General features: G+C 46.8%; 1 protein-coding gene across 1 annotated transcript in view; it reads left to right on the top strand.

The window, feature by feature from the left end:
* LOC146862011 (alcohol dehydrogenase class-3-like) overlaps positions 1–26,054 on the top strand; it is a 101,362-nt gene that overhangs the window by 6,472 nt on the left and 68,836 nt on the right. The window contains exon 2 of the mRNA XM_085641169.1: positions 16,300–16,401. Coding sequence (XP_085497295.1) covers positions 16,300–16,401 — 102 coding nt within the window. The remainder of the gene's footprint in view (positions 1–16,299; positions 16,402–26,054) is intronic.

Here is a 26,054-nt window from a genome sequence, read left to right as displayed (position 1 = left end):
TTACAACTAAGCTATTATCTCCCCACATTGGCACCTATCTTCTCCCCTGATGTTGCCGTGAATGACCCATGTACGGAGCATGAAACATGGAACAACGCGTCCACACCCAACTTTTTGACTCCGGTGTCTACCCTGGACCTATGGCTCTCCCCTCAGGCTGTCCCCTTGTATGTTCTTCTTCACCCCCCCCCCCCCCCCCCCCCGGAGTTCCTGGAGTAGCCCTTCCCATTGAGCCACGATTGTCTCCTTCCTTAAACCCAACGTTTCCTCCCTCCTGATGGTGGTCCCCTCTGCCCTAGCCCATACGTAAAACGAGTGTCAAGTAAACCCATAAAGGACACTGTTCCTGTGGCCAGGTGCAAAAAGTCACCCATGCCCAAAAAGAAGAGAAAGGGAAGAGAGTGAAGGGAAATCCTAGGTGAAGGACCAACTCAACTAATGGAAGACCACTCTTTGTCCTCTAATGCCCTCACACACCCCAAAGGGTGTCATGCTTCATCATTGGGCAGTGCTCCTCGTAGGGCCGGCGCTGCAATTCCCTACGGGCCCCCGAAGGGTCACTTTGTCGGAGATCTTTTGAGGACTGCCGGATGATTCATGCGGGTGTGTGGGGAGTGGAAACAGTGCGTGCAATTGTGTGAAAAGTTAATAAAGGGTCATCATGCAGCCAATGTAAAACCGATGTACCCTTAGCAGAGTCTAACTGCTAAATAAAATGTTCCCCTGAAGGCATACTATGCCCAGGTGTCGTTGGTCATAGGTAGACATGTTTCGCGCCTCTTATCGCCATAAGGGTCGTTTGCGCTTCTTCAGGACCAGAACTACAATGAAAGTGCCCTCCATGCAGATCAGGGCGGTAACCTGTATACCCTCACTGTGGTTACAGCGTAATGATGAGAGCCGCTCCTGATCAGCACCTAGAAAAGAAAAAACAGGATAGACAACAGGCATATGCATCAGTAAAACTTGATGCATCATTCGTGTGCCACAGCTGTGTGCACAACAACCACATAAAATAGAGAAATATAGGTACACGGGTAACACCAGTGCATTAGTGGTGCTTGATGGAATGATAACATAGACATGCTGCCTAGAAACCATAAATGTGTATGACAATAAATGATGAAAAAAAATTAAGGGTTAAGTGAAGGCAAAATAACCTAAACTCCAACTGGTTCACGTCTGAGATAAATGCCACAGAAAGGGAGTGTCGAGGCCTTACCGAACTATACCAAGACGATCGCTCCACAGACTGGAGGCATGGACTGCCCGCAAGTACCGGGCTGAAACAACAAAGATAACGAACAGACAAGCTGTGAATTGCGTATCCCCAGCTAAGTGAAAAGCCAACAAATGAATAAATAAAGCTCCGTATTGAAATGACTAAAAATTGTAGCCAACTCACGGTTCTGCCCCGGTAGTGTCCCCATGCCTGCACGTGGGGCGGGTCCCGGGCCTTCCATTATCTGGTGAGTAGTCGTTTGGCAACTGCTATTCCCAGATCCAGAAACCTAGATGTCACCTTCATGGCTGGGGTTCCCCGAAACTGGTGCAGCGGATGCACCTCCCACTCAAAGGGCAAATTACGACCAGTACTAATACGTAGCAGTTCACTGATCGCGCTCCAGTAAGGGCGTATCCTGTGGCAGCTCCATAGCATGTGGACAAGACACCCCCCCCCCAGGCTCCATGCACCTGGGGCACACCGCATCCGCCCGGTGGAAATGCCTATTGATAGCCTCCGGCGTGAGGTATGCCCTATGAACAGCTGAATCTGTCGGAGCCTCATATTCCTGGGGATGCCCCCCCCCCCCCCATTTAGCAGTCAGAGTTGTAACTAAGGAGCGGTGCATGAGGAATTGCCCTGGCGGAAGCCCCTCCTCCTCCACTAACGAATCGTACGTTGCCAACGAGCTGTCTCAATACAGGTCCCCTAAAGTCTGTATATCCACCTCCCTCCAACATGCCATAGCTAGAGGGGTGAGTGTCTGTATCCCACTGGGAGAGCCCTCTAATGGTAACGCAGGCGCATAGGGGATCAGATTTCTGGTAAGAAATAGGCTTCTGCGATAGCATTTATACGCCACCTTCAGGAGGAGCGATGTTGGCGTCACGCGTTTGACAGCTGGATGGAAAAGCGTAAGAAGCCGTTCCAGAGAGTACGGGGGCAGCACCATCGCTGTGTCCTCTCGACCCCCATCTGCAAACCAGCGAGCGATCCATTGCAACTGTGCTGCTAAATAGTAGTGCTCTAAGCAGGGCGCCGCCAGCCCCCCCTGATCTGTGGGTAGATATAATTTCGCTAGTGACAACCTGTCTCAGCTACTCCCCCAGATGAAATCCCGGAGCAGCTTAGAGAACGTGGCAAAAAAGGCCGCCGGTATGTATAATATGGTGTGGACCTCCTAATGTAGTAGCTGTTAAACTTTGGAGTGAACCTTCTGTTTCTGCTGTTCTCAAATGCCTGGGGATTCAGAAAGTCTCCGGCTAGAAAAATAACATTACCATGGACAAAAAAACACACACAAAACAGACCGAAATCCCAGCTCACACACGGGTTAAAATATCCTCTAATCTGTAGTGGGATCTCTCCTAAAATACGTTGGAATATGAAATTTCACAGTAACTTTGTCAGTCCCGGACCACTTCATACTGATGTGGTGATAGTCAATATGTGCCTAGGACCCACAGAGAGGTTGTCCAGAAAATGTTGCTGTCTGACTTTAGGACGCCCTGCAGGGAGTTTTTTAAACTACGTAAACCTCCAATTGTGGCTTAAAAGAAGTCTTTACTAAAAACCCGTACCCTGACCCCAGCTTTTTAGTTTTCAATCCTTGTGATATGCAATTGAACATAAATTGGAACCAAAAGCTGTTAGGTTTTTCTTTGTTTTCTTTGTATTCCTCTTGTAATGGACCAAATCCAATGGAGTGAGAGACTTGAGGCATGGCATTAAGCAGAAATAATAAGTAGGAATAATCGCGCGGAATTACGCAACATATTGCGGAATAATTTCAAACTGCAATGTTAAGGACTCAAACATACTTTCAAAGAGATCTGTATTGTCATTAAACTCTCAACAGCAAAAATGCCAACTTTTTAAAAGTGAAAAGGCATCTGTTTTCGTAGCAAAGAGAGGTTTAAGAACTTTAAGGTAATGAAGAGTATAAGAAATTAGGAGTGCATCGAAGTCAGATGTTTACTTCAAGTTAATAAAAACCATTTGTTGCTTCCACTTTCTGCAGAAGGTCTCTACTTATTTTCGCGCACGCTGTCCTCGTTGTAGAGCAGGGATGTTTATTTTTGGTTCAGGGAGGTCGGATCCAAGATGTATATCCCCAAATATAATAAATGTTTTTTCTTAGATGAATAGTCCGTGGACTTTCATGGATCTGTGCCTCATAGACTTTAATTGAATTCTGTGGCCTTGGCTAGAGGTGAATGCCCTTGCTTCTTAAAAGGATTTTTTGAAGAAAAAGTACCAGATTGGGCCTATCTCATCCTATTTACATCTATAAAGAAATTGGCACAGTGCCCATCTGGACCACTACCATGCTTTTACAGCCTTGAAAGGGTAAATGGTGGGCACATTCCTCTGCAGTATATTGGAATCTCCAACAGTAGCTTTCCTTAATTACCATTATTTGACATTGCGTGTGGCATTTAAAGTGTGTGCCGAATCAAACACAAGGAGATGATGGACGGAGCGCTGAAACTTTTCGTACACTCACCCCCAGTCACAGATCTCGGTTGAATCCATCCTCATTCTTTAGCTCACTTCGCCACCTCAGTTCACACCCAGCTATATGCACATCAGTCTTGACCCTGTGCCTCATGGGGACAGTCCAGCCCGAACTGCCAAGCCAGGTCTTCCCTGAACCAGAATCCAGCATCCTGGGAGCGGTTTCTGGGTAACACCCTTCATCAGCCAGGCTATCTTGAATCCAGTGACAAAGTGAGCAAGGGACCCGTGTCTGGGCATACCCTGCCAACTTAGGGTGAACAAAGCAAACACAAGGAGAGGGACGGAGCGCTGAAACTTTTCAGACACTCCCCACCAGTCACAGATCTGGGTTGAATCCATCATCATTCTTAAACTCACTTCGCCATCTCAGTTCAGACCCAGCTATATGCAAATCAGTCTTGACCCTGTGCCTCATGGGAACAGTCCAGCCCTAACTGCCCAGCCAGGTCTTCTCTTAACCGGAAACAAGCATTCTGGGAGCGGTTTCTGGGTAACACCCTTCATCAGCCAGGCTAGCTTGAATCCACTGGCAAAGTGAGCAGTATTTGTGTGCCAACATATATTGTGCTAAGGTAAAAGATTACTCCACTGTTAAGGTCCCATTAAAGCTACTCACTTTCCTCCATTTGGTTAAGTGGGCAATGTCCTTCCTCTCTAAATAGAAAGGGGTCACCGTGCATTCACACCCACCTTCCAAACATCCTTTTTTTAGTACAGTGTTACAAAGCACCCTTACCCTCTTCTAGAGTCGCACCATTCACTGCTTTCACTATCCATATTTTATAAGCTTTCTTTTTTGTGTACAAAGTTTTATTTGTGCGGTACTGCAGTGTTTTCTAGCAGTTACTTCGGAGCACAATGAGTAGAAGAATTAGGAGGCTTGCATAGGTATTTATTCCAGCTCGATGCAAATAAAGATCTGCTGTCCTATGTTCTTCAATATGGAGGGTATGGTGCGGCAGCCGGAGCTGTCGACTTTGGAAGCTGGGGATCTGGGTTTGAGTCTTTGCAATGGCACAATGTCCTGTGATTCTGGGCAAACCACTTAATCTCCCTGTACCCATGGAGAGCGCCTGGATACCCTCATGGGTGATTAATCACTCTTTATAAATCTACAAACTAACTCCATCATCTCCTTGTTTTTTCAGTTTATAGTCCAATGGCAACCTGAACAGTCCATCTTAGCAGTTTCTTGGCTCACAAATTGTTTGAAATGTAGGGCTTGTGTCATTGCACATTCTTGGCCTCTGTTTTCCAAGGGATTTTTCTCCATCAGTGCTTAACCAAATTGAAGGCTGTTGAACGAAGGAAGGGCTGTGATAGTCTCTCCAAAATATCCTTAGCCCTGGCACCTGTGAGCATTATATTCGATGCACAGAATCTTTGATTCAGAACACACTTGAAACAAGGTGGGTTGCTATCAGTGAATTTCTCGCTGTTTTTCTTTTTTTATTTCTTCTCGAAATTCACAAAATCTGTGTGCCCGATTCAGTACACTCAGTTTTTTGGTAGATGATGCAGTAAAGATGATGCTCCAGTACCAAGGTTCTAGTTACTTCCACTGTATAACTGGATGCTGCGGGAGGCTTTTGATCCTGCCTGCAGAGCACAAGAGTAAAGTCCTCCTGTTTCAGGGTGGTGGGGAGGACATATGTAAAGTTAATCTTGTTTTTTATTAAACCAGATTTTATTGGCATTTCAAATCTGTCACAGTACATACAAACCAATCTGTACGATACATTCATATATCCTAATGCATTGCTGCGTTCTATACTCAAACCTTTCAACTAGTATCCCGCACCCTCCCGGGTCGCTTCCACCTATTGTTCTCTCGCTCCGTAGGTGGTTGTCGATTTAGTATATTCCTACAGAAGTATCTTTTTGTTTCTTTGTCTTGTCAGTAGAGGGATTTCCTGTTGAGGACCTGTCTCTTCTCTATCTGGCTTGCTCTTCCTCTACTGTCTGATTTCGTGGTGGGGAGCTGTCGAGAGTTTGCTTCTCCTGTTTAGGCTCCCCTATGTTTGTCTACTAATTGTCCCCATGCTCTGGCTCTATGGTGCCTAGGCCCCATCCTGCCGCTGCCAATAGTATCCTCCCTTCCGCCGTTGCCCATTTTCAAGCTTGTGCTTCCATGCTCCAACCCTTGATCTCTCGTTTGACAAGTACTAGTGCCAAATCCTGGAATTTTGCTGTCTTTTTGGTCTTGGCTGTATGTGGGAACCAGCCCGGGGAGCCGGGGATCTCTTTATTCACAATTGCTCCTAAGATGTGGAGGACCTCTTCCCAGAATGGAGTCAACTTGGGGCAGTCCCTGAACATGTGTAGTGTGTGCCTCTAAACCCACATCTAGGGCATGCTGCTTCCTCAACATGGAAGTGCTTCCTGATGCGTGCTGAAATGAGGTAGGCCCTTTGTAGGACGTAATAGTTAATTAGTTTGAACCTTGCAATTCTGGTTGCTTTTAATGTTCTCTCGACTATACTCTCCCAGGCCTCCTCCGGGAGCGGTATCCCTAGATGTTTCTCCCATTGCGATCGCTCCATCAGCTTCTGAATGTCTTGGTTCATGGTCCTGTATAGACAGGACTGTTTATCCTCCATGGCGACATACCAGCAGCCGTCCAGTGCTTGTGGCTTCACTGTTCCTGTCCACCAGTGTTTCCTCACACTCATGGTGATTGCCTATGTTGTAGGAAGAGACCTTGGGGCAGGTCCTATTCTGCCCGAAAGTCCTCAAAGGGGAGCACTTCAAAGTCACAGTATAGGTCTCCCACTCTCTGTACTCCTGCCTCCTCCCTGTCTTCTATACCCACCCAGCTCCCTCTGTCCGGGAGGCCTTGAAGTAGTGCCATCAGTAACTCTGAGTACGGGATTCTATGGTTCGCGCACTGAAGGTACCCGGACCAGCACTTATTGATCACCTTGGTTTCCATAGTGTCTTGTGCTGTCTGCCTTCGTACTCGCAGTACCAGTTTTGCCTCTTCTTCCTCTGTCAGCGCTAATGGATATTGGGTCCTTTCCGGGTTCCACCCTGCTGCTAGCCACTAGATCTGCCAGTTGAGCTGTTCTGCAAGGTTATTTAGCTCTAAATGTGGCACCGCCAACCTCCCTGTCGCCAACTAACGTCACAGCGTGGTTAGAGCCACTCACCTGCGTCCTGTTCCCCATAGGCAAAAACAGTTGGACAGAATGCAGAACACTGTCATACATTCACCCCAGTACAGAGATCTGGGCCTAAATCCATCGTATTTTTGCTCACCATGTCATTCCAGTTTGAACCCAGCCATGTGCAAATCAGTCTTGACCCTGTGCCTCATGGGTACAGTCCATCCTGAACTGCCAAGCCAGGTCCTCCCTGGACTGGAAACAAGCATCCTAGGACCGGTTTCGGGTTTTCACACCTCTTCAGCAAGGTTAGCTTGATTTCAGTGGCATGGAGAGCACGGGACCCACGTATGGGCATACCCTTCCCACTCGGGGTGAAAAATGCAAAAAAAGTTGATGGACAGAATACTGTCGTACTTTCACCCCAGTACAGAGATATGGGCCTAAATCCATCGTATTTTTGCTCACCATGCCATTCCAGTTTGAACCCAGCCATATGCAATTCAGTCTTGACCCTGTGCCTCATGGGTACAGTCCAGCCCGAACTGCCAAGCCAGGTTCTCCCTGGACTGGAAACATGCATCCCAGGATGCTTGTTTCCGGTCCAGGGAAGACATGGCTTGGCAGTTCGGGCTGGACTGTTCCCTGAGGCACAGGGTCAGACGGATTTGCATATGGCCATGTCTGAACTGGGGTGGCGGAGTGGGCTAAAGAAAGATGATGGATTAAACCCAGATCAGTTGACTGGGGGTGAGTGCTTGCAATGTTCAACACTCCGTCCATCATCCCCTTTGGTTTTGCTTTGTTCGCCCTAAGTTGGCAGGGTATGCCCAGACGTGGTTTCCTTGCTCATTTTGCCACTGGATTCAAGCTAGCCTGGCTGACGGCTTATTAGCCAGAAACTGGTCCCAGGATGCTTGTTTCCGGTCCAGGGGAAGACCTGGCTTGGCAGTTCGGGCTGGACTGATCCCATGAGGTACAGGGTCAGACTGATTTACATATGGCCATGTCTAAACTGGGATGGCGGAGTGAGCTAAAGAATGATAATGGATTAAACCCAGATCAGTTGACTGGGGGTGAGTGCTTGCAATGTTCAACACTCTGTCCATCATCCCCTTTGGGTTTGCTCTGTTCCCCATAGGAACAATGTGATCAGAGTCCAGGTCCTTAAATGTTGCCCTTGGGATCCATACTGGGAGGGTGCCGAAAAAGTACAGAAGACGGGGCCAGGCCACCATCTTCAGCAGGGAGACCCTGCCAGCCATGGACAATGGCAACATTCCCCAGAAGCCCATACACTCTCTGAGAGCTTACTGCGCTGTCCAGATTGCCCTCTAGCAGGTCCACGGTTTCCTGGTAGATTCTTACTCCCAGATATGACAGGCTTCTGGGCTCCCATTCGAGGTTATTCAATACCAGGGGTGGCCGCTCTGAGCTGTGCCCCTCTTCAGGGAGGGCAGAGTCAACTGTTGGTTGCGGGTACTCTCGCTGCTCTGGGTTGTGGCCTTGACCCCCGTCCATTGTTTGGGGGGTTTTGCAATGTGTGCCGGGGGGGGGGGGGGTCAGGTTGGATTGTAGTGGCGGTCAGTCGGACAGAGCTTCGCTGCTTACTCCATCGCCGCCACGCCCCTTCATCAAGGAAATCTTGGCACTGATGTTTTTAGGTCTCCCCTGAGCCAGCGCATGTGTTGCCCTGTCAAGACTGTAAGTGGGCTTCAGAAAATGCTACCACATGCTTTTGCTGGTGGCCTAGAGCTTGCGGTTACACACGCAGGAGCGTGCTTACAAGCAGAGGCGCCATCTGGCTTTCCTCTCTCGTCAGCAGCGCATGTCTTGGCCCGTGGCCGCGCTTGTTTAACTTTGGGCACGCGCACCACTCGCGTGCTTGCTGCCGTCACCCCCGACCCCTTTGCTTGTCCGATCCCAACCCTGGGCTCCAGAATTCAAGGTGCCCCTTTTTGGCAGCCTCGTTGTATCGGTTTTCAAGCTTGTATGCAAAAAACTTACTGCCCAGCAAGACCATATCAGAGGGAGACAACTCAGTAAGACGTAGGTACTTTAATGTGTTTTGTGTGGGGGATTTTTTTAAAGTTGTTTGTCTAAAATGCCTGCCTCGCTCCCAGCATCTGGCATTAAAGTGTTTCCGAACCCAAAGACAGACAATGGCCCGAGCCCCCATCTGTCTGAAATACGCACACACCACTTGCAAAACAAGAAAAAGAAATCTGGGTCGCTTGTTCCAGGCAGTGTTTACTTTTGTAAGATATTGCTTTTGGTCGCTCGCTTAACTCTCTTGCGGTGTCTGCTGACCCAGAAGTAACATGTCCTTTCAGAACTAATTTATAAGAAGAACTGACCCCGGATCAACATTTGTTCGATTCCGCGGGTAAATCTTCTTACTTCATACTGTTGCCGAGGCTGCCAGAACCACCACTGACCCTTCTCAGGGACTTCAAAGCAGGACACCATAAACCACCCCTCATTAACCCCCAAGCAACAGTAAGCCCCTTTTATGGGCCAGCGGGCTGTATTCCTTATCTAACAAGACCGAAATAACTAAGCCGGAGCGCCAAGCACACTTCCAGATGGAGCGTCGCTTTCCAGCCGCTCGACTGGCTTCCAAGAAATTTAAGATTCCTAAGTGAACCGCAGTCTTTTATTCTAGGAGAAAAAAAAAAGAAGTATAAACGCACGCCAAGTATTCCCAATCCTGTTTTCATTCACATTAAACAAGTTTTCTACACACAACCGAAATATGGATTTTTGGGAACGATTAACCCGTTCTTATCCATCTGGCACATGGACCTAGAACACTTCCTAGTCTGTCACAAGAGAGACCCCAAAAACCTTCCACGCCTTCATCCCCTGCACCCTTTTCAGAAAACTCCAGAGGCCCAAATCCAACACCTGCAGTGGATGCGATCTTACAATGCAAATGGCTCAAATAGCGACTGCAAGGTATTCCCAAAAGGTGACCTGCACTCCTAAATTCTAAAACACATATCCAGATACGTCCATGGAAATATGTATATTCTTAAGTGGAAGGAAACAACGTGCCACTGCCCAGAGGCAATGTTATTTCACTATGCAAAAATGTGAGGCATGTGCAATTATGAATGGTGAAATGCCCCCACATTCTTGTAAATGGAAATTTACAACAGTTTTCCAGAAATACTCCTTGAATCTCAGAACTGTTGCAGCTAATGAGGCGTTCTTCTGGAAATCTTTGGGCATGCCTTAACATTGTAAGACCACAGCCACACGTGGAAACAGAAGTTAAGTTGGAAATAGAATTGCTCATACCTCATACAGAACACCTCCAATTTTCGGTGGACCAACAACAGCTAAAACAATTTTATTAAAAAAAATGCCACCTAAAATACCACCATGTAAAAGCGAGAGTTAAACCCTTGCCACCTTTCGGTACAACCAATATGGAAGGACCAAAGTACATGCACGAACATGATTCAGACCGCCAATGTCACTACGACTATTGGAGTACATTTTTACTGGTCCGGCATTCTCGTTATTTGCACATGCACTTTCAGTGGTCATTACTGTAGAGCAGAATTGCAACCAGAAGCACTGACATTAAGCCACTCAAGGCTGGTAAGTACAATGTTGCCCACCCATGTTCATTGAGTGTAGGTATACTTGACCACTGGAACGGTGCTAAAATATTTACGAACCGCAGATCCATTACTACTGCATGTTTCACCACAATTTTTAGTGTTGCTCGTGATGAAAGGTTTAAAAGAGTTGGGTTTACTCAAGCATTGGCATAGCTAATAGGTCTCGCTTTTGGGACCTTATAAGGATTTAGTTATGCAGCATAATATCCTTGGTGCAACAACATCAACTGTTGCATGGCTAAACAGTTATAATGTCCCAAAGGCGAGACCTATTGGCTATGCCAATGCTTGTTGGATTTAGAATTTGTGTTAACTATCTTTCTGGTATATCATCTTCCTCTAGGAATTGTTGCTTTTGTTGAAAAGAATAAAAACAATTGTTCGCCAAGGACTCATTTAAAGAAGAATTAACTTTTTAATAGCAAATCATTGCTCGAGATGGTGAACAGAGAAATATAAACCTACATTCAGGGAAGCATGTTAATTACTTTAAACACTGAATGTTAAAAGCGAGAGATTGCCTCTTAATCTGTTAATATATTTAAGGGCAAAAAATTGTGACGGGCAAAGAAAGAAAATAACAAACAAGAGTAGAGCTAAGTGCATGTGTATTTATAAGCAAACTACAAATGACTGTGGTCTGGGTACAAGAGACTGTACCAGATGTTCAAAAAGGATTTACACGTCAGCCCATTAGTGAATCCAAAGGAGCCTAGTATGTTTGTTGCAGCGCCAACAATGTTTCTACCTTGGTAGTTGCTTTTCCATGTCATCAGGCCTGATAGCAATGCAGAACGCATTACGTTTAGTCCTGAATGTTATTTTTTTCCTTTTCTCTTCCTCTAGCAATTGATTTGCTACTGAGATCTTAATTCTGGCTAAACGAGTACTTGGTGAATCATTGTTGGCTTCTAATTGCCCAGGTACCTTCGGACATACGGGATACTTTGTGTTTTTTTTATAGTGGCTTTTGTTTAAAAGGCACGTAAAGGACTGTCGGTTATGTTGCCACAGTTTTACTGTTTTGCAGTTGGCACATAAAAGCGACTAGATTATTCGTTGTGCTGATGCCTACCCTAAAATGTCTCTTTGATTATGTCAAATGCTGTAAAACCATTTTATGGTGTTTGCCTTTTTATAAAAACACTCTTGATGATCTGTGTGCCTTAGTTCATGTTCTCTTCTGTTACGATTTAAAACCCAGTACATTTCTTAATTTTTTTTCTCCGTTAATAAAACCACGTTTCTGCTTTTCATACATCTGCCTTCGTGTACTTTGCTGAAATCTTCAGAATTTCAAATGTTGCTATAACGTACAATGGCATGGGAAATATTATAGACTGTGTATTTGGTCTTTCCCTTTCTCTCATGCAAGGAAGAACAGGGGTGGTAGTAAGATCAAACTTAATGCCAAACTTAAGTCATGTATTCTGTGAGATTACTTGCTAACCTAAGCAGTTATTAGAGATAATGCATCACGTAATGTATACCTACTGGAGGCCTGAAGCGTGGTGAGCAAAGCTGCCTTTACAAGATTCTTAACATGCAATTGTCCGAAAAGCCACAGATGCTTTGGGAAGCCCTTCAACCCCGGATGTAGAATTTGTTATGCCTGATATTTTCTATCCGGCATTTGCAGTCTTTGTTGATGACATACCTGTGCTTGGTTTAAGAAAATTAAAAATGGATCGACTGCCAGCTGATTCAGCTTTTCTGGCCGAGTCTGATACTCGGGGCAGCAGCTTTTCTCCCCTCAGTGAGTTTGTGACTCTGTTCTAGTTTTGACTTTAACCCCAACGGTTGCTTTGAGAGCCTGGAGTGACTGGTTTTGAATCCTGAAGCATAGTACACTCGGTAGGTCTTCTATGGCGCTGACAGAAAAATAAGGGCAGATATTTGAAACCTCGACTAGGTGGAAGAGGGAGTAGGGTGGAGAGTCTGATACTCGGGGCAGCAGCTTTTCTCCCCTCAGTGAGTTTGTGACTCTGTTCTAGTTTTGACTTTAACCCCAACGGTTGCTTTGAGAGACTGGAGTGACTGGTTTTGAATCCTGAAGCATAGTACACTCTGTAGGTCTTCTATGGCGCTGACAGAAAAATAAGGGCAGATATTTGAAACCTCGACTAGGTGGAAGAGGGAGTAGGGTGGAGAGTATTACTCGGAGGAAACACTATGGAGCTGGGTGCTGAAGGTGAGAGCACATTTCACTTGGACCTGAGTGAATGGATGTGATCACTCTGGAGGTTGAGTGACTGAAGAGAAGTTGTACACAAAGTGTCAAAGGCTGTCTACTTAACCGGCTTGACCAATATGCAGTGCTTTGGTAAATGTGTGATTAAGTACAAATGAGACAGTCTGGGTCACCCTAGGATCTAATGCCTTAGTTCAGCATACCATTTACAAGGCCACTTTACTGAAAGAAATCTCGATGGGGGCTTGAAGGTCTGAACTGAGGCCTGATTGTTTTATTTCGGAATCAGCAGGCAGAACGATTTATAGGGTGCTTTGGGTGAAGATGAGGAAACCGCCAGTGAAAATGGTAGAAGGTCCAGAAACTGATAAAACCATGTATAAGAAACTTGAAGTGTAAATGTTTGGTAGGGAAATAACTTAAGAATATGGAAACCAGCTTTGGCAGATCAGAGGCAAGATTAAAGCTGTAGACGCATAGTTGAATAGGGCTAAAAAAAAAAAAGTCGCCAGAATAGAAACAGAGGGACTAAAAATGGCCACCTTTTGTCAGACCATATTTAGCATTGTAGTTCTATTCGATAAGGTTTGGATGGAGTGGTTGAGAAGTGCAAGGAAAGCAGCACATTTGTGAACCAGGGTGTTTCTGTAGGTGGACAGTGGTAAATGCATCAAAGGAGCTCCACAGGAGGGAGTTCAATGGCCGGCTGCACCACATTGACTACCCAGAATTGCTCTGGGAAAGAAGCCCATGATCTTTCTCAGCCCCTTTATCCTCTCACCCCACATCTCTGAAAGATGCTGGCCTCCCTACTCAAAGGGGTACAGACACTGCTATGGCGAACCGAAGTTCCCTGGAAAAAGATGGATTATTAAGGAGAGTTATCCTGAAGTTGTAGGTTGTGGATAATTTTGATTCAGACTTCAGCTCAAATTCACGTCAGGAAGTGAGAGGTTCAAAATTGTGAGAGACTACTCAGTGTATTCGTTGTTTGATTTGAGTCCCTGTCGCCCCCCTCCCTTGGACTTTCATCTGCTGTGTATTTAATTTGTCTTCTGTAGAGGTTTATTAGGTAAGGTTATGACTGTACATTTTGTTACATCAAAAAGAGAGACCCAATAGTCTGTGATAATAGGGTTAGCCGTTAGCCCTATAATGGAGATAGTCTTGTTTGGTATTTTATCTTTCTGCAATGCATGTGGTATTTACTGTTTCTTACATTCCACGACTGTGGCTTGGATCTGGCTGACCTCCATCTAGATGTACATATACGTTTTGGGGCACCTGTGTGGATGACGCCAGATTAGAGTAGGTTAACTTAGAGACATGTTCTAACTTGTGATTCTCTTCTTGAGCAAAGTGCCTCAAAGCGCACCCCAAATTGGTAGGTCATTAGCGAAGGGCCTGGCGGCGGGGGGATAGGTCCAGCATCAATAGATATGCCAGAGGATTTGTTAGGTGGGAAAGGTTATGGCAGTAACTTGCGCAGGAGAGGTTACGCTGATTTGCAGGGAAAGCGGCGGTTGACCGGAGATGACTGTGGTCCTGCCAGGCACCTGATCAAAAGTGCATGCTTTGTGTTTGCTTGGACTGTCAGACTCCTCCTGCCTCACCTGGCTGCTGCATAATCTACTGTGTCCCGCCCACCCAACCCCAGTAAATGGTGCCGGGTTACCTCGTTAGTCCGAAATAAGAGAACGTTTTGGTTATAGCTGTAGTTTGGGAAATTATAGGTTATTTTGCCGTATTTTACTACAATGATAACACTCCAAAATAACACTTTCTAGGCTCTCCCTCCTTTTATCCTTTTTAATCAAACTACATGTTCACCACTCAAAGTAACAACTTATATTTTCCTATACTAATCCACCACTAATCCTTTTTGCGTTACGGAGTAGCGTGCTACTTTCCAAAAAGTGCCACAATGCTTCGTTGTGTGGTAAGCAATCTATAAATTAGAATTTTTATGGCTTTAGCTTGGCTTACTCATTGTTTCAAGACGGGTAGAAACTTATGTATTCTGTATCAAAATTTAGTATAGTTCTAACAGTTGGTTGCTTTATCCCATGCATGGGCTTTGGACCTCATAATGGTAACAAAGGGCGGAGGAGTGGTGTTGCTTACATAAGTTTCTAGCCCATGTTGGTTCTCCATATTACAGCCTGGGTAATAGGGTACATGGGGCTTGCACCAGGAGACCAAGTTTTAGCCCAGTTGCCTAGGCACATGTACCAGAAGGGTGTCGGGGAATCCTAATGGGGATGCCTCTGGCCTAGTTTTCGGGTCCGTATTTGAGCTGGCCTTGAGCCCTGTTTGAGAGCAGAGAACTTTCCTTTAAGAACTTCTCCTTGGTTTCAGTAAGGGTCCTAAATTTTGTGATGCAAGTGGGTCTTGTTGGGGGGCCAACCATAAGTTTACGAAGTAGGACTTTTATGAGGGTTATGTGATGGGAATTATTTCTCTAGCTTACTATGCACGTACTGTAGTTCTTTCGATGTATTTTTTTGATATATTTTGTATCCTTCATGCAAATTGTATTTGTTTTCCACCCGTTGTTGAACACTGTTGCTTTAATCATTTAATGTAACAAATGTAACAAATAAGCCCTGATAGTCTCAAAATCAAAACCTTTAGTCTATGATCAGCAATTGTGTGGTATCTTGCTCTTGGGACCACCCGGCTCGCCTGTCCCCTCCTAGGATCTTTATTGCGTAAATGGACTAGTGGGTAGTGACTGTCAGCAAGATGCATGTGGAAGGGATGGAGCAGAATTCGATGGCTGGCGAGAGGGGAAAGCTACTCAGAATAGCTTCCAGAACGACAAACTTGTGCTAAGGGACACTTTGATTAGTAAAACGATGGAACCCTCCATCCCTTAAGTATTGTATGGAAAATGATTTTAAGGGAAAAGATGCAATAAAAGCAGCTTTGTCTACAGCAGGCCTCAATATTGGGCTGCTCTTGGAGGTGCAGGGGGGCTTTACACAGGCCAAATGTGTGTTTAACAAGCCTTTGCAAAGCTAATGGGTCTGGCTTTCAGGTAGTTAAACATGCATGCACGAATGCTGTGGTGGTAGTAGGGATATTTGAGGGGACTGTAATGGTATGGGTGGTGAAACGGCCAACGCTTCAGTCCTGCCTAAAGAATTGAAAAATAGGAAAGTACAAAAAGGATTGCTTTCTGTATACTGTGCATATATGGTGTAAGTGTGATGTGTAAAATATTCCCTTATGCAATGCAGGCAGTTCATAGGCGAGCAGTGGCACACCAGACAGCCAAAAACATTAGGTTAGAGAGAATTACTCCGCTGGGTGGAGCCAAAGTCCCCCGTTTGTTTATTTTGAAGAACTGGTAACAACTGCTGCAATGTTAAGCGAGGCCCAAAAAAGGGTGCCCTTTTGGGTCTGAAATAGATGGCTATCGTCAATTGTCTAGTGAATGCATATTTATGAAGAGGTTTCCTGAGCCAAATTTTCTCAGTCCCTCAATCTTTGTGTAAATTCACACAGTGTCGTATTAATATTGTGTAAATTGGAGGAGAGATTACTCTTGTCAGGTGGATAATGCCTGTGATGCTATCTATAAAGAGATAATGCAGCCACTGACTGACCTCTCATCCCCACTAGGTTATCCACTGCAAGGCTGCTGTTGCTTGGGAAGCAGGAAAACTGCTTTCCATTGAAGAGGTGGAAGTCGCACCACCAAAGGCTCATGAAGTTCGGATTAAGGTGAGTTTTACTTAATTGCATTAATGTGGTTTGCCATTCTAATAAAGCAAGCAAGAAAGATATTTGTACAAATGTACATAAATGTTTTTAATGAGCTTGTGTTCATAAGCGAATTCTTTCTGTAGACCATTTAATCTGCTTACTGTGAGTGGCCAAACATTTTGCCTTTCTGCACCCAAATAGTGTTTGGGGGGGGCACTTTGTATTTAAGTGCTTCTGAATTATTATTTTTATTCTCAGGACAGTTTCATGAACACAGTTTTGAAATAATATAAACAGGAGTACGTTCTGCATTCAGTGTTCATTAATCCCCAATAAAGGAACAGGACATCTGTATACCTTCATACATTGCTGGTTAAGCTAACAAAATCTCTGTATATATGCAATCACACTCCTCCAAGGGGCATGTTCAATAACCCCTCTATGGTTACCCCGGACCCCAAACTTTCTCCCACTTTTGTGGGCAACCCCGACTCTGGTATACCACCTTTTCTGCTTTACTGCACCTATCAGACAAGATTACATTAGTGACCTCCATTTGCAGGATTACTGACAGCAATCAGCAGTAAAGTGTTAAAAATAAAAGTACTTTGTTAAATTTATTGCCTGTACATGGGTAATGAAATCCTCGCTGCATTGTTCTTCGTACCAACATTATGAAATCAATAGTAAATCTCTTCTACCACACAAGGTTTATCACTCAAATATGAGCTTTAAATATATTCTGGAAATTCATCCATTTTTGTGCAAAACGTATGATTTTTTTAATGCAAAAATGCACCATTTCGTCTCAAGCTTCTAGGATACTAGTTTGGGCTGCACCAGTTACTCGTTGGAGCCTAATCTAAGCTAATGCAACCCTCAATGACTCTATGAAGACATAGCTCTCCCGGAACAGGATTAATAGATGTAGCTCTACACTGATTTACCTACTTTGACATTTTATGACCTTGCACAATGTTACTACTTTAAAAAAAAAAAAGTTTGTTATATATATTTTTTTGAAAACCAACCATAACGAAATTCAGTTAGTCATGTGGTATCGTACATTAGTAAGCCATGTATCACAGTACACATTTATAGCCATTTCTGGCCTGTTGAAAACCCATCTTCATAAAGCCCACACAGTTGTATCGCAGTTCCATTGGGTTTCCCTTAGATGCTAAGGGCCCTTTACTTGTCATTGAGCCCGAGAGGAACATCCCTCTTGGATCCAGCTAATCATCTCCCACTGTGACATCAAGGCCATATTTTCTCCACTTGCCCCATACCTTGTGGAATTTCTTAGGGCATCCCCTCGCCTTATAAGTAACCCTTTCAGCTGCCATGTACATGTCCATCCCTGCTTTCCATTCTCGAAGTAGTACGTTTATGGCTCCCCAATTATTCGCTACATCCCTCTGTGCCACTACCAGTGCTAGTGTAATAAAGATAATTTGTGACCGACCCAAGTCCACATCCACCGGAATTCCCAGCAATATAAATTTAGGGTCTGAGGGTATAACGACTTCTAGTACTTTACTCAATTCCTGCAATATCCTCCCCCCTATAGGGCTGTATTTTGGTGCACTCCCAAATGTTGTGATAAGTTGCACTCCCCATGTCCACATCTCTGGCAGTTGGGTTCACTTGCTTGTCCTATTTTGTGTAGTCTGGCTCGGTCGTAATAGGCTTTGTGGAGTATTTTGTATTGAATGAGTCGAAGGTGCGATTTAATTGCCACCTCTCCAGGGTGCATTAAGGCTGTCTCCAGTCTATAGTTTTGAGTGTGTCCAGAATTCCTTCCCAGGTAGAACGCAACTTGCTCAGTCTGTCTGGTGCGTTATTTAGGGTCCGGTAAGTAAGTGACACACCCTTGGTGAGAATATGTTCTTGGAGCAGTCTCGCCTCCAATTTTGCATAATCTGGCTGTGGGGAATAGTCTATGTTCTCTACCTGCCATGCATGTCTAATTTAAGCATATTTGAGGAACTGGGAGGTCTGTAATGCAAAGTCAGTCTGAAGGGTATGGAAACTCTTTAAGTTTACCGTTGTCCAAGATATCACCTATGGTGGAGATATCCATGTCATTCCAACCTCCAAAGCCTCTCAACTTCTATATTTCTTTTAGCCGGGTGCAGTGCCATAGGGGCGTCTGTTTAGTAAGTTTCCAATCCCACCCCATTAACTTTGTTGCTCTCCCCCACGCCTCTATCGTAGCTTGGGTATCCGGGAGAAGTCTCCCCTTGCCTCTGCCTCCGTATAGATAGTGCAGACATGTACGTCTGGCCATGGTTTCTCTCTAATCTTTAGGTGGAATGATTACCCGGTGCATGTAGCTACTAATTTACTGGGGTCAGTTGTTCCACCCAGTAGTAGGCCTCTAAGTCAGGGAGCGATAACCTTCCATTATATTGATTGCAATCAATCAATCAACAAATCTTTATTCGATTGTTACATCATGAAAGATACAGTACATTTGGAAGTGAAAAAAATAAATGTATATACATAAAATAAATACGACAAAACCCTCAAATAGGACCAGCCCAAGAGGTCATGCTAAAACCATGTAAAATGTAGAGATCTTTCAGTTTTCTAATAAAAAATGAAAAAAAAAGGAAACTAGATATAACAGGGCTAGGTGAGTTTAAAATTCTAAAGCTGGAAGCACTAAGGGATCGTTCCTGTTTACCTGGACCCTGCGTATGGCCCAAGACCAACTGAGGAATTTGGCTAGAGCAACAACTGTCCTCTCGGGTATTGGTTCTCAGAAGACGCATAGCTATTTCATGTGATCTTGTGCCCAAGTTAGAGCAAATCGGCTTTAGCCTTATCTTCCTAGGGAGAGAAAAGGCTGGCCACACAAATATTGATTGCATTGTAAGGTACATGGCGCAATTCTTGGTTATTTCCCTAGCCACAGAAGTGAGCGTAACTCAGCCTCTATTTCTCGGAAAGTCAATTGTGATGGGGAAAGTATGGGTTTTGTAGTGCATACAAAAATCGGGGCAGGGTAATCATTTTAAACATAGCGGCCCTGCCTAGAATGGTAAGTGGTAGCGATTTCCATCGCTGCGCATGTTCTGTAAAATTTGTGATTATGCGCTTAATGTTTTTCGGTAACAAAGGTCCCTATTGGTGGTGAGAGGAATTCCCAGGTAGGTGAACCCGTTGTGGGCTATCTGGAGATCTCCGGGGAGTGTGGGTCATGTGGTCAAGATAAATGGACTATATATTACTGATTTGTGCCAATTTATTGTGTACCCAGAGTTGTGCCCGTATCTATCTATAGTGTGAAACAGGGTGGGAATCGTTGTAGTTGGGAGCGTAATATATAAAAGTATGTTGTCTACATACAGGGAGATCTTTTCTTCCAAAGTATCTTCTGGGTGAATTTGAAACCCCTATATCTCAGTATGTTGTCGGACCACACAAGCCAAGCCAGAGTCTCTATCGTGAGGGCAAAAGGTAGCGGGGACAAAGGGCAGCCCTGTCTGGTACCATGTCTCATGGGAAAGTCTCCAGAGTTCTTACCATTTACCCTAACTCTAGCCCTTGGACCATTATACAAGAGTCCCACCCATTTCCTGACATTGGGACCTATATCAAATGTAATCAGGGTAGCCTCGAGAAATGGCCAGTGGACTGGGCTGAATGCCTTTTCTGCGTCCAATGACAGGAGTAGGTGGGGGGGGTGTCATGGTCCTTGACCTCCATCATCCAGTTGTGGGTCCTAAGCAGGTTGTCTGGTCGCCCGACTGGGCAGGAATCCGACTGGTCCTGATGGAACAGGGTCCTTGTTACTTGACGGAGTCTCGTGGCAAGGATAGTTGCCAGTATCTTCACCTCCGTATTAAGTAGAGATATTGGGCGGTAGGATTCACACTTATTTTGGGGTTTCCCTTGTTTATGGATAGGGATGATGGTGGCCATACGTAGACCACATGGGAGGACTCCCTACTGGCATGCTTCTTGGAAGAAAGTTAAAAGGTTGGGACTGAAGAGATCTGTACATCTCTTGTAAAGTTCTGCTGGTAGGTCCTTTTGGTCCCGGTGTTTTACCTGAACGTAGTTGGGCTACAGCTAATTTTAAGTTCTTCAATCGTAATGTCTGAGTCTAGCCCACCCCTATCGACATCTCCTAATAATGGGGTATGTATCCCTGCTAAATAGTCTGTGATGTCAGGGGTCAGACACAGGGGGCGGGCATCATAGAAGTTTTTGTAGTAGTGCAGACCTTCGCTTCCTATCTGCTCGGCGTTAATCAGTGGAAGCCCTTGTGGGTCTATAAGGCTCACTACCCATCGGGCCTCTACTTCCTTTCGGCTAAGCCATGCAAGGAGCTTTCCCGAATTGTCCCTTACATCATAGTTTATGTAAGGTCGCTTGGGCCTGCGCCTTGGCCGCCTGGGTAGCCAGAGCCTTGTATTGATGTATGTCTGTCAGCTGCCTTAGTATCGAGGGTGGGTGGGGTCTGTCTGTGTTATATTTCGTCTCTCAAGGGTTAGGATCTGAGCTTCTAGTTTGGTTAACTCTGCCTGATCTTTTCTCCTTTCCCATGTTATTTAGTTTTGTGCCCTGTCCCCTTCAGGACCGTTTTGTTTCCCAGATTACTACCCCTGATTGTACAGATCCTAAGTTTTCGTCAAAATATTTGTTTGTGTCGGCTCTAATGCCCTTTAGCACTATCACATTCTGTAGGTTCCATGCAGACATCTTCCAACACGTGTATCTCTCTTGTTGTCAGTCTCCTATTTATACATACAGAGGGGAATGATCAGACAGACCCCTGACCATGTACTCCGCCTCGTATGTCCTGTATTTCACCACTCAGGAGGAACATATAGTTTAATCGCGAGTAGACCCAATCCCCTGCGGAGTAGTATGAGGATTGCCATGCCCCTGGATGCAGTTGTCTCCAGACATCTACTAGACCCAGGGTCTCAGCAAGACGTGCCAATGGTGTAGTAGAGGGCGTCTGCATATTATCCCCCGTACTGTCGCTGGGTGTGCATCACGTCATTGAAGTCCCACATTCCTCCTACCCCATTTCCCCGTCACCCCAACTAATGTGCCCTGGGGGTCTAGCCATGTGCGTGTCACACAGAAGGGGGGCGACTTCTTAATCAGGATTGTCACTCCTCTAGAGCCGGAGGTGTACCCCGCATGGGCCAAGACACTGTATGCCCCTCACTATGGATCCACATTTTGTGCCTTTGAGATGGGTTTCCTGCACCATCACCACATCCCGGTGGTTACGCTTTAGACAAAGTGTCCAGCCCTCTTTTAATTTTATCCCCAAGGCCATTGACATTCCAGGTCAAAGCAGTGAAGGGTTCACTCTCCGAACTCAAGGTTGGCTATGGTGCATTTGTTTGTGTGTGTGTGTGTGTGTGTGTATACAGTAAAGGCAAACCCAGACATATGAATGTTTCTGGTCATGTGTTTCATGTAGACCCCATGACTGAACCTAAACAACTTTGTAGGTGATTTAGACCCAACCCTCCCCCCCCCCCCCCCCAGCCCCCCTTTCTCCTCCCACCCCCCCATCCCCCTAGTGTCACATCTCCTCCCAGGGTAGTACCTCTGGGGCTGTGATTAAGGGCAGGAGAGGTCTGTCGCCTTGCCCAACCCAAAACTTACGTTTCAAGTCCCAACTCTTGCAGCACATTAAACGACCAAGGCAAGAACATAAAGAAAAGAGCGTTACCAAAGGGTGGAAGAGAGGGAGTGCAAAGGGGAAAAGAAGTAGGGAGGAAGAAAAAAACAGTGGGGAAAAACAAGTCTCAAAGTCTTGGGCTTCTGCTGGCCTGTCACCTGCTCTTGATAGCGACGCTTCTGTCACTGTGCAGGTCTAGGAGGTGTTGTTTAGGGGTGGCAGATATCGAGCTCGGCCTTACTAATCTGATTCTATGGCAAGTCTCTGAGGCCCTTGTTCGGGAGTTTGAGTCGGGAGCCTCTCCCTGTGTAACAGGTTTCCCTGTCTCACCATCTTGTTCCATTGCTACTATTGCAGTGATCAGGGGGTGTTGCGCTGTCTTTTTCTTCTCCGGTCGTGCTCTCTGGTATCTGTCTCAGTATAGGGTTCACGCCGTCTGAGGACATGAGTGTTATGTGAGTTCTCAGCCCGCTGTGAGTCTTGCGACTGTATAATTCTCCTCCGTAGGCGACCACTCCCTCTTGTGACATACGGCGTTGCCCCCTGTAGACGTGCCCTCTGGTGGCCCTGGGTGGGATCTCTGCATTTTCTGAAAGCCGACTACTTTCGGCTCTTTCACTTTGTGTCTGGTTGGTCCGTGCAAATCTTCCATCCTCAGAACAGGACGTTCCTCTATCCACTGCCTCATCTCCTCCGGTGTCTGGAAGAAGTGGGTTTTTCCCATTAAGAGTACTGTTCGACCCGGCCCTCGTAACATAGCCAGACCTGACCCCTGCACCTCACACCAGCCCCCGAGCCCACGGCCTAGCCGATCCTTCCCACCAGACTTCCCCGTCCGTGGCCTTCCTCCTTTCGGCCACACCGGGCCCGCGTGCCCACTTCATGCACCAAGATGGCCGCCCGGCCCCAGCGCGACCCTGGCCTAGAGGCGCCACTCCGGCTGGAGGACATCGCGCTCCTCCCCTTGGGATGAGAAAGGGAGGAGCAGTTTCCATCACACCTCTGCGCTTCCCTGGGAAGGTGGGTTTCGATCGACCCGCCGGCCTCCCCGAGGGCTGGCTCCACGCCTGCTGGGTGTCTGGGACTCCTCCCGACCCGGCCCTGAAAGGATCAAAGGACAATGGCAGGAAACCCCAACAAGCAACCCCCAGGTGAAAAGACCCCTGCCTGCACAGACTCCGGACATCAAAGAGGAGTCGCCCTATAACAAGGGGTGCTCTGGGACTGTCCGGGAGATTCGCCTTGGAAACACCTGAGCCCTGCTGAGTGACTTGCGGCTCCCTGAAGATCGTAAGACCTCCGAACTTGTGCTTGAGCCCTGCTGAGTGACTCGCGGCTCCCTGAAGATCGTAAGACCTCCGAGCTTGAGCCCTGCTGAGTGACTCGCGGCTCCCTGAAGATCGTAAGACCTCCGAACTTGTACCTGAGCCCTGCTTAGTGACTCGCGGCTCCCACAGACTCTCTTGGTCCCGCCGGACCCCACGACGACAAGCGTATCCCCCAGCTCGAGGATTGTGAGCTGTGCGCCGGGTACGCTCCTGCATCTGATCCATATCCCCAAAGACTGTCCCACTACCTCCTACCCCCCTCCAAGACTTTGTGAGCCCGCGCTCCACTTGTAGGATCTTTATGATCAGCAAGGCAAATATATACAACGCCGATCTGATAAAGATTTATTCTTAAGAACTCTGTGTGGTGTCTCTTTGTCGTGTGGTGCCGAGTGTACAATCCTAGATACGAGATTTCTCCCCTGAGGAGTCTCCCGCCAGTGCCCGGCTACGATACCTCGAGGGTGGGTGTCAGGACAGTCAGGGCCCCCTCCGGGCCCCTCTGAGGTCGCCTTCTAACAACAAGTACCTTTAGTTTTGCAGGAAATGGAAGCATGTACTGGATTTTGGGTTCTTAAGTTTTGCCTTCACGGAGCCTTTGTCTTTGGACCTCCCTGCTGTGTAGTCTGGGAAGATAATTACACGGGCATTCTCGTATCTGATATCTCCAAGTTTTCTGGCATCCCTTAGGATCACGTCCCTGTCTAAAAAATCAGAAAATCTCGCTATGATGGGTCTTTGTTGCGCACCGAGGGGGGTGGGGGGCGGTGTTCTTGGAACCACCAGGGCTCTATGCGCTCTTTCTATCACTAAACAGGTAGAGAATCTGGTTTGGCGATGCCATGAATAAAGGAAGTCCAATGTACTTGTTCCTTTGATGCCCTCTCTAAATCCCACAAAGTGTGGGTTGTTTTGCCTGGCTCTGTTTTCTGCATTGTCAACGCGCCACTGGAGGTCTTTGTTCGATGCTTGCAGGACGGCCATTCCTTTACGAAGATCATGCAGTGTTTCCTCCGCCTCACCCAAACGGGTTTCGGATTCCATTACTTTTTCAGCCAAGTTGCGGACGTCCTGCCTCCATTTCACCTCTGCGCCTACTTCTCCTATTTTTCCCTCCAATGCCAGCCTAGAGGCTTGAATTGCTTGGAGGAGAGTATCTGTCTGTGCTGCTAGGTGGTTGTTCCTCTATGGGGTTGTGATCACTTTAGTGTATCCGTCAATTTTCTCTTGTCTGGGTGGCTTGAGGTCCTTGTCTTTACCCATTGTGATGGTTGCAATGTTAGCCCACAGAGATGATTGCTAAGGGGCAGGAACCAGTCGTCCCTTCACAAAGGATATATTTTCCCCATCTCTTAAGCGTTGCCGGATCCGGCGGTGTCAGCCTGGGAGAGTCCGAGCCTTGGCAAAAGAGGTGATAAGTTCCCGGGCGGTGTCCGTGTAGAGTCGGGCACTGAGGAAAAATGTCCCAGAGAGCTAACCTGTCGTCCACCCCTGTCCGAAGCGCCACAGGCCAGTGCGGAGTCCAGTCGTCCTGGTATGCCTACCAAAGGGGTCTCACCTCAGGGTGACTTCTTCCCTCGTGGGTGCGCTCCCATAGGCCTGTACGTGGCCTGGAAGCATCCACGTCCCCATCGTGTCTCTGCCAGGATGGGCCAGCTGTTACCCAGGCTTAATCTTGTGATCCCAGAGAGCAAGGAGGGCGACATAGTTCCGCCCAGGGCGGTCTCTGTGGTTGTCAGTGACGTGTCTCCCCGCAAGTCGCGGTGTTCAGCGGGTGCTGAGAACATCACCCCCTCATATGGCAGCAACAACCCGACAGTCTATCCCCTAGTGTCCTCTGTAGCCGGGCTCACCACCGATCGCATCCCAGGATATCTCAGGTGTGTGACCTTGTGTCTGGTCTGGCTCCGTGGACCCAGCGGAGCACCAAGTGTGGGGTACGAATTCCCGTCCGGGCCCGACCGTGTCACCAGTTATTTGCTTGCATACTAGATTCACACCCTCAGGTGGCTCCCCTTTGGCCACGGCAGTTGTGAATGTCTCTGGGGTGTTATGTCGCAGGGAATCCGTCCCGGGAGGCCCCCCGCCTAGCAGCTTCCACGACGTTTCTCACGGCACGGACTCACAGTCCTCACGATCACCAGGGCCTTGTCAGCAGTCCTGTGTAAATGGCACTGGGTGGCGTGACCAGGGGTGCGAAGTCGTCCACAGCTCAGGGGGTGAGTTCTCTCCTTGGGGGTAGCCTCTGCTCCGCCTCACTTAGTTAATCCCAGCAGGGCGCCATCTTGGACGGGTCCTGACTGGTTTTGGCGCAGAAATCAGCATGGTTTCCGTTAGTGGCACTCCGGTTGCAGGAGTATTTCAATCCGGGCCTCGGGACTGCCAGATAATGGTCAGATTTAAGCTCTCGGCCGGAGCTCTGCGAAAGCGTGTCTTAAGCGGCCATGTCGCTGGCCTAGCCCCCTCAAGGTTACTTCTTGATCATTAAGCAGTTAAAGCATTCTTTGCCTGGGAGCTGACCACTTAAGATTTAATGGCAGCCCCCTTGATGTTTGTGAGATTGCTTGTGGTGTACCATCAGCTTTGAAAGCGCTTCAAAAGAATCGCAGAATTCCGTGCATGTTAAGAACTCCCCTTATGGCTATTGTTCAGGCCTGCTGAATCTGTAGCAGTCTTAAACCTGAATA

The sequence above is a fragment of the Triturus cristatus genome, chromosome 2_2, assembly GCF_964204655.1.
Source record: "Triturus cristatus chromosome 2_2, aTriCri1.1, whole genome shotgun sequence".
NCBI lineage: Eukaryota > Metazoa > Chordata > Amphibia > Caudata > Salamandridae > Triturus > Triturus cristatus.
Note: the sequence above shows the minus strand (reverse complement) of the source record. Positions and strands in the feature narration are given on the sequence as shown.